Genomic DNA, 9,063 nt, shown 5'->3' with positions numbered 1-9,063 from the left:
TTCTTCATAAAACCATGAACTTGGCTATTTCACGTTGTTGTTTTGCTGACGACGGCAACGAAATGGACAAAAGTGAAAAACGCACATGCAGGGCATATTTACCCACTAAATATGCAAATTTGTGACGCTGTCGTTGCCGTCGCCGTTGTCGTTGCTTAAGCTCCCCTTGTTTTGCTGACGACGGCAAAGAAATGGACAAAAGTGAAAAACGCGCGTGCAGGGCGTGCAAATGTATTGTTTTTGCCTCTAAATATGCAAATTCGTGACCTTCTTGTTGCCGTCGCCGTTGTCAACGATTTTATGTTGACGTACGTCTGTTCAAAAATTGAAGACTTTTTTTATTCTAACCACATTAATTGACGTTATCTGTAATCTATTACTGAACAGATGATACACGGCAATATGGAATCCATTTGTTAACGAAAACACAATTCTAAACAACTTTAAAATATCCGAGTTTATTGACGTTCACACGTCTCATAAAAATTAACACCATTCTTCTACAATTGTACTGCCTAAGACTTCCTGTAATTGTTAACTGAGAGTGAGTTCCGTTTCGGATTAGCCTTAGCTAAGATAAATCAGTTAATGGATGCGTCAATAGAGCTATTGTTCCATGAAAGACTCTTGTATATTTACAAAGTAAGTCTTGTCTAAGATGTGCTTAATGGTATTCCTTGTTGATAAGTCCATTCGGCGTTTAAGGAACCTTACGCCCTGTAATCAAGAAAAAGCGTCGTACATACGGCCAAATGTTTCATATCACTTGGATTACCTAACAAAATTCTTCAACGTTTTTTCTTTAGTTCTTAAGTGCAGCTGACCAAAATGTTCCTAATGGTTAAAATAAATCAATTTGTCTTCGCTAAAAATTACAAGTTTAAATTCAAAGTTCTCCTCGAAATTTTAGATTTTATGGGTCTTAGAAATTGCAAAATTAGCAGCCATTTTTTACACAAATGCGCTACTTCGAAGCAAGGGTCCTATCCACGATCTCCAATTCCTGTTTTCACATAATACATGTATTGCAGCTATGTGACGAGCACTAAAAACCTGCCTCTTAAAGAGAATAATCAATTTAACCTAATCAATGAAAACGAAATTTAGATGCTGATTCTCTTTGGATTATTTGAAAGGGAAATTTCTCATCAAAGTCAAGTGTGAAGACGAAATGACTAAAGTTCCTTTTGAAAAACAGAAGAGTTAACGTTGCTTTTTATTTTATGCGTTCAAGTCCTCCAAATTTGCGTACAGTTCATTGTTGTAAATATGCATGTTGAGCAGCCTCTGTAAAAGAAATAAAAAATCACATATTGAAAGATGCTTTTTTTTCGATTTAGTTTACAACATTACATCACAAAAGATCTCCTCCCTCCCTCCCTCTTTGTTCCAAACAAGAAGTTATACGTCCCATACATCTCTCACACCTTGCTGCCACCTGTTCGAACCACTTAATGACGTCAAGGTGACCATACTGCTATTCCGTTAGACAGAGAAACTGCAGCCATTTTGTGGTCCCAAGTGACCATAAAAACACCATCTTTTCCGATTCGGTTTACCCTTTCTGTTTAATTAAGCAAAGCAACATGGCTGTCGGTCCAGTGAGTGAGAATGCTTCGTTATGACTCGTCCGGTTTGTTTTCACTATTTTGTGATGCATCGACCAAAGTGCTTTTGTCACTTATGAATTTAACTCCCTTGAAATTACGCAACAAAAACCAGCACTGCATTAAAGTATCATCCACGCTCTACGATCCTGTAAGGTCTACACGTTCAAATTAAAGGACCACTTTTAGTGCTTTCAGTTGATACTGGGTCATGCCTCTGAGGATTTTACGTAAAAAAGTCACATCTTGGCCATAGTTTTCTTTGTCTCATAATTCTTAAGGAGAATTTTAATACAAAAAAAATATTTATAAATGCCCATAAAGCCTCTGAATCAATTCATAGGACAAATAGAAGTTGGCTATTGGCTTACATTAAAATTTTATAAATAATCTGACCTTGTGCTGGTTTTCCATTCCTTTTAGCTGTTGTGTTAAATCAGCAAATGACGGTCTTGCTTCAGGTTCATTTTGCCAGCAATTCATCATGATTTGATACCTTGGGAATAATTTCATTACACTGTTACCTTACTGTGTCCTAACCATAAGTCATATTGAATCAAATTTTACTTATCAAGCTAACTGAGTTGAAGGCTTTGAATGCAAATGTCAAGGGCATCCAAGTTTGAGATTGGAATACGCAATTTTACAATATTATTTTCGGTCATCATTGTCGTTTGAGGCAAAATATTGAACTTCACTTTACCTGGTGTTGGCGTCGCAAAGTGGCCCTATTATGGTAACATCAACTTTTTTTACTTTGCATACATGTCATAATGTGACACTTGGTGTCTACTTAAGCCTATTAAGAACTTCATGTATTACTTTATGGTTACGGTTCTGGTTAAGGCCTTGCAGATAATTTAAAGGAAAGAAGTGTGCTATGCGCCAAAAGGTATTTCGCAGTTGGCGAACGATTATTTTTCCATACGGTCGTTGTCGTTGTACTAAATGACGTAAAAGTAAAGGATAAACAAAGCAGAGTGTAAAACAAACAAAACAGCATTTTTCTTACAAGTCATTGTCCACGTGTTGTGGTTTCGGCATTCTGTAACCTTGCTGAAGCAAACTTGCAATTTTCTTGCCATCCATCCGTGGATATGGAGAACCACCTGGTAAAAAAATAGAGAAGGAAATCTTTTCCCGCACCTACCATCCCTGTTAACTTCCCATGACGACGAAACGCATTTATGACTTAGATTAGGATACCATCGAATCCTAATTCCCTACTCTGAGTCTGTGTATGGGAAATATTCTAGTTAATTATTATTATTTTTTAATCAGCTGGCTTAAGGCTAATCCTGCTTTCTCTAAGTTGATTCTCAAAGCGAATCTACCGAGGAAATCTGAATACCGATCCTCAAGACGGCAGTTGACACTGAATTTTGACATCCAACACGAAGTGTCCCTGCCTTTGCTACCTATTTCTAACAATGAGGTAAGGTTAAAAGGTTAGAGTTATTTGAGTAACAGGGTAAATGCAACAGTTTATCGTTACCTGAGGAGCAGCGTTTGGGTGACACTTCGTGACGTTAATTGTTTGTATTCCGAGACACGATTGATGTTGAAGTCATAGAAAGAGCAAGGGGACACTTCGTGACGCTTATTGAAATCCGCATGCCTCTAATTAGGTACAGTACTGGACATATCAAGTAAGCCATTTCCAAGATGCAACGTCGAATCCAAAATCAGAATTTTACAGTACTTGAAGATATGATCTCGAAGAGGGTAAAACAGCAAACTGTTGCATGCACAGATTCTTACCTACGGTAAAGATTTCATAAAGAACAACTCCATAACTCCATCTGTTAAAAAATGAAATCACCACAGACTTATCATTTTGTACATTCAGATTTAAGGTCAGGCATGGTCGAATAGTAGGTAACTCGATTTTAGACGAAACATCACTTCTCAACCTTAAAGCGAAAACGAGTAAGTCTACTTACACGTCACTCTTTGTGGTGTATTTTCCATACAGCAGCGATTCATACGCTGTCCACTTAACTGGCAACCGACCCTGGCAGTTGAAGATAACAAACAGATTGGATTATACTTAATCGTTTTATGGTTACGACTTGGAACAAAAAAAAGTGCATCTGACGTTTTTGTACCGTTTGCACACATCAAGTTGTAAGCTCGAGCTTCCTATACTTTTATGTTCTAATTTAAAACGTTTTGTTACCGTTGTCTTTCTTTCATAAATGTTTTCCTGTTGCACATCTCTAGCCATTCCAAAGTCTGTTACTTTGCACGTTTCTGTTTCTCCAACCAGCACATTACGAGCAGCAAGATCTCGGTGTATGATCTGAAGTGAACAATTTTTCACATTATTGGTTAGTTGGAATAAATTTGACAGTGAAAAAAACATTGAGTGGTTGCGGGCATAGCAGTTTCATTGAAAACGTTAATGACATTTACAATGACACAAGCAATGGCAAGTATCAGTGTCACTGGAGATGTAGCAGTAGCCATTCCGGATCCAGCGAAAATGGCAATGACAGGCACATGCAGATGTGACGACAGCAGCAACAATAATAGAATTAACAATAGCATTGCCAATATACAATGGCAATGACAATTGTTGATAACAGATGCATATGTTGCTATTAATAAGACTTATACTAATGACTTCATAAACAAGACTAATATCATATCATATCTTTCTTTCCCCTTGCATTATTAGAGTATTTTGGTGTAGCTAGTATCTCCAAGCATTTACCTTTCCAACCATGATATACTACAGAGGACAGACCACAACACCAGGAATTCCATGTCCTGCTCTTTCTGAATAGTGTGTGGGTTCTTTTACGTCCCAGAGGATTATAAACATTGAAGAGTTGTGAGACAGGGCCAATGCTTTATCGTGCGAATCTGAGAATACTAGAGAGTGTAACTATTTTCAGATGTCATCAGAAAGGCAGCACTTCCTCCTCAGTTAATTAAAGACCCTGAGTGTTGATATGGCCGGAGTTTTGATCCTGTGATCCTTGTGATCCTTACTCCTTACTCCTGTGGTAGCTAAAATATGAAGCCGGTCCCTTAAAACCCATGTATGGCCTTGTTGGTGGAAGAGTGCCAACATAACCCCTCTTCCCAAGGTTGAAATTCCCAAGGAAAATGGCGACTTAAGGGGAATAAACATAACCCCAGTTATTGCTAGAGCATTCGAAAAGGTTGTTTATAAATCTTATGTTAAGAACATTGTCGAGAGTAGCTTGAGCCCCACAAAGTTTGCTTATAGAGAAGGTGGCAGTTGGACTGGCGCTCTGTTAACAATGCAACATGAAATTCTTAAGTCTTTGGATCAAAAGGGATACAATGAAGTTAGGGTGCTTGCAATGGATTTCAGTAAGGCCTTTGACACTGTTAAACACGATATGTTATTTTCCAAACGTAAACTCCTACCGCTTAATCCATATATTTTTAATTGGTACTTAAGCTTTCTTACTGATAGGTGACAACGGGTTTTCTGCAATAGCATCACTTGTGATTGGATCAGCGTGAACAAAGGCACCACCCAAGGAAGTGTTAGTGGTCCCTCTTCATTTAATATATTCATAAATGATCTGCAAACAGATCCAGAGTCTAATTCTTTGTTGTTGAAGTAAGCAGACGATTCCACTCTAATTATTCCTGTTTTGAAGGAATTAAGGTGATAGTAATACTGCAATTCATGTAGTTGACAATTTTATAGAATGGTCAATCAATAATGGTACGGAATGTAATTTCTCTAAATGTAAAGAAATGGTTTTTCGAAAGAAAGGCTACAATAATGTGCTAGAGACAGTACAGAATATCCCGCAACATCCAGAACTATGTATCTTAGGGGTTACATTTCAGGAAAATTGTATGTTCTCTATTCATGTCAAGAATAAGTTGGCTGCAGCTAATAAATGTCTATACATTCTAAGAACTCTAAGGACGAAGGGTATTGTCAAACGGAGTTGGATAACTTATTCAGCACTTTAGTTTTGCCTAAGCTTATGTACGGAATATCTGTACACGGTTCATCTCCACCAGAACGTAATACTATGCAATGTTTCCTTGATCGTTGTCATAAACGAAGATACATGTATATGTCCTCACCTGTTTCCATTATTAATTGCGTAGAAAAGTCCGATAAAGGTATTTTCAAGAAATTAAGCGAGTGGGAAGGCCATCCTTAACGTCACTCCCTTCCTAGGATTAACCCTGCTACTCTTAAGCTGAGACAAGTCAAGCCTACATTTCCGATTTGTAATACCGTGACTGAGCGTTTTAAAAATGCTTTTAGTAACAGACTTAGTCTTCATTACAATTTAGCTATTAGCAATTAATGTATATTTTACACTTTTTAAGTATTTAATAGTTATAATCAATGTAACATTTGATATGTATTTTATCAGTGAAATGAAGACTACTACTACGATCCCGCAACCTCCCGCACAGTAGCTTGGAGCTAAACCAGCTGAGTCAACTGATCGGTGGTATATTAATTATGTGCTATACAAACAGCTAATTTTGTTTGCTGTATTAACTGCTGAAAGCCATTACACTTATGCTTACCTTTCGTAAAGATAAGTAACTCATCCCATCAGCGATTTGCCAAGCAAATTTCATCAGCTGTTGTGACGTCAGACTGGTTTGGGGTTTGATATCCGGGTCTTTGTAGTAAGTGTCATTCAATCCTCGGCTCTTTCTCAGGTAACCCAACAGATCACCATAAGGGACATACTCGATTAGCACCAATAGGCGGTCTACGAGAAATATTATGACATTTATTCAACAGGTATTATCTCTATGGGTCCTTTTGTTTGTCAACGTACAGTTCTCTCATCTCCTCTCCTCTATGTTCGACTTGGTAAGTGATTCCGTCATGTTGCGTTGCTAGCGCTTACGAGTATTTTAATTTTAGGAAGATTTGACAAGTTTCACTGAATAAACCATAATAAAACTCAACTATTTCTTTGAGCCTTCATTCGAAATCCTAAAATACAACAATTGTCTACGGTCATTTCAGTGTCTTTTTGATACCAAGGGTTAGCTTTGCTCATAAACGAGATGACAAATCTGTTTTTAGGTCAACCGCAACATTTCATAATGTATTACAACTAATTTCCCAAGCCATTGTTTACCGCAGCGTTCTTTTAACTCGGTTTTGTCCGCCTTGTGAAAGCTCCTACTCCTCAAGATTAAGTTGGATTTGGTCTGCTCTCTTAAACGCCGCGTACAGGTAATTTAACAAACGTCTTTAATAAGTTGACAACGGAAATATGGACACCTAATAACATATAAAATTTCAAAAACTCATTAATAATTTTTGATCAAAACAGCCTATTAGGTCACCGAAAAAATGTCACGCGCCTGAGCTTTAACAAACTGATAAAACATTCCTCATCTGAATTCTTTACATAAAGCATACTAATAAAGCTTAGCTTCTTTTCTTAGTGTGCTAATGTTCTCCATCCACCATTTACATTTGACCCTTTGTTCAGACTCCAGAGGGACACACTTTCTGTGGAGTGGTTTTGAAGCCGTTCAAGAAACTCGCACGTCATGTTTAAGATGAAAACCCGACATAACACTTCTTCTCGTTTCTTAAACAGTACTTTAGACTGAACATTTTGCACTTTGGCAAGTTGTAAATGGGCTTCACTTTACAATTGGAACTACTATGCGATATCCTTCTGTAATACTGAGACGAAATTAAGGTGAGAACTGTTTGGTTTGGAACAAGTGAGCATTCACAGAGGAGAGCTTTGTTTCTATAGCAGGAGCATCATTGTATAATCCATTTACCAGATGCATTTACCAGTTTCAGTGACGCATCCCAATAATTTGATAACATGTGGATGAGGCTTGAGAGTCTTCATCAGCTCAAGTTCGGATTTCAAGTCCCTCTTGTCTGACTCAGGAGCGTTAGCTTAACCAAATAAAATTAAGAAACAAAGGTAAAATTAGCATTAATTGTACCTCGTGTATCTTTCATCAGAGCTCATTCTTGTCTTCGTGTGTTCGAGGTCAAATTCAAGTAATTTCCAAACACAAAGGTGTTAGAAATCACAGAAAATCCCTCCCAAAGTACGCCGTAGCCATATTCGCGGATTACACATGTTTTTTCTCTGCACAACGAAGGACTGACCGTTTGTTCCTAAACCAAAACTATTAAGAACAAAGACTTTTACCTTTCAGCATTTTAACAGCCACAGTTGTTGTGCCAGAATGGAGTGGAAGGTTCTTTGCTGTTCCTTTGGCAACCTGGCCAAAAGTACCTTTACCAATGATCTTCTCCACTTTGACGTCTTCTCGTGTTACTTCCCATGACCGTGTTCTTATATCAAGGGGTGCATATTCATCATTCCGAGGGGAGCTATTCGGGCTACTTGGTCCCATTTCATAATGGGTGGTCTCTTGTAACGGCGTGTATGCAGATTCGATGGGGATTCTTAGCTGTTGATTAGAAGTACTTGGAGGATCGTTACTGGGATTAAGCTCTTCCATCGCAACTTCGTTCTGAAAACAAAAGATGCACCCGGGTTAAATTTCCTTCGTAACGGTTAGTATGCTTCATTATTCTTCAAAAATAAACTAACTAGAGGTTGGCGTAGCTCAGTTGGTTAGTGCGCGGCTTTCGGAGCGAGAAAGCCCCTGCTCGATCCTCGGTGACTTCAAAAGCTGTTTCGACTTTCCTCTGATCCGTGTAGCTATAGCTTTAAATATCCTTCAAGCGGAGCACTGACAGAGAGAGGGGAGTAAAGGGAGCACCGTCGGCTTCCATTGATACCAGGCTCGTGACTGAAGGAAACACCGACATTAAATAAAGTGACTTTACCTTTACTTTACATTCAAGGAGTTCGAAGACTCTATCATCACATTTGGAAGCAACTTAAGCAGTTAATTAAGGGACTCAAACCCGCGGCAATGCAAGTGCACTGAATTGCTCTACCATAGATGGGCAATCAAGCTATCTTAGAGCTGGTCAGCCTGACGAGTTAACCGAAATTTCTTAAACACATGTTTTGAACAGCATTTGAAATGACTGTTGGTGAGAATGATCGCTTATAGCAATTATAATCACATTTCAAAATTTCCTTCACCCGTTACAATCAAGAAGTAAAATAGATATATAGGAAACGAGCACATTGATTATCCTGGAAAGTCGAGGTTTTTCTACGATGTGAAATAATCAACTTATGCCTTAAACTTGCCGGAAAATGGCGGCAAAGGTGTCTCAGCAATATAAAAAAAAACAATATCACTCAAATTTAATCAATTTGCATATTCGCTTTCAAAACTCACGTCACAGCTTCCCCTATCTTTATCTTCTGCAACCTTGTATGGCCTAACGACATTTCGAAGAGTAGACAAAAATATTAGTTCTTCAAATTTAGCCTGCGTTTCTTATTACTATTGCCTTCTTTTCCTTTCCTAAGTAATTGCAATGAAAGAAATGAAACAAAATTTCTTACAGGCGATCTCT

General features: G+C 38.1%; 1 protein-coding gene across 1 annotated transcript in view; it reads right to left on the bottom strand.

Annotated features, from left to right (window-relative positions):
- Positions 1 to 442: 442 nt before the first annotated feature.
- LOC138030379 (tyrosine kinase receptor Cad96Ca-like) overlaps positions 443 to 9,063 on the bottom strand; it is a 34,475-nt gene continuing 25,854 nt past the window's right edge. Inside the window, exons 11-20 of the mRNA XM_068878299.1 lie at positions 8,883 to 8,925; positions 7,769 to 8,096; positions 7,396 to 7,506; positions 6,150 to 6,340; positions 3,787 to 3,909; positions 3,551 to 3,621; positions 3,369 to 3,409; positions 2,620 to 2,716; positions 2,004 to 2,103; positions 443 to 1,287 (exon numbers count right to left, since the gene is read on the bottom strand). Coding sequence (XP_068734400.1) covers positions 1,222 to 1,287; positions 2,004 to 2,103; positions 2,620 to 2,716; positions 3,369 to 3,409; positions 3,551 to 3,621; positions 3,787 to 3,909; positions 6,150 to 6,340; positions 7,396 to 7,506; positions 7,769 to 8,096; positions 8,883 to 8,925 — 1,171 coding nt within the window. The 3' untranslated portion in view covers positions 443 to 1,221. The remainder of the gene's footprint in view (positions 1,288 to 2,003; positions 2,104 to 2,619; positions 2,717 to 3,368; positions 3,410 to 3,550; positions 3,622 to 3,786; positions 3,910 to 6,149; positions 6,341 to 7,395; positions 7,507 to 7,768; positions 8,097 to 8,882; positions 8,926 to 9,063) is intronic.

The sequence above is a fragment of the Montipora capricornis genome, chromosome 13 (genome assembly GCF_036669925.1).
Source record: "Montipora capricornis isolate CH-2021 chromosome 13, ASM3666992v2, whole genome shotgun sequence".
Taxonomy (NCBI): domain Eukaryota; kingdom Metazoa; phylum Cnidaria; class Anthozoa; order Scleractinia; family Acroporidae; genus Montipora; species Montipora capricornis.
Note: the sequence above shows the minus strand (reverse complement) of the source record. Positions and strands in the feature narration are given on the sequence as shown.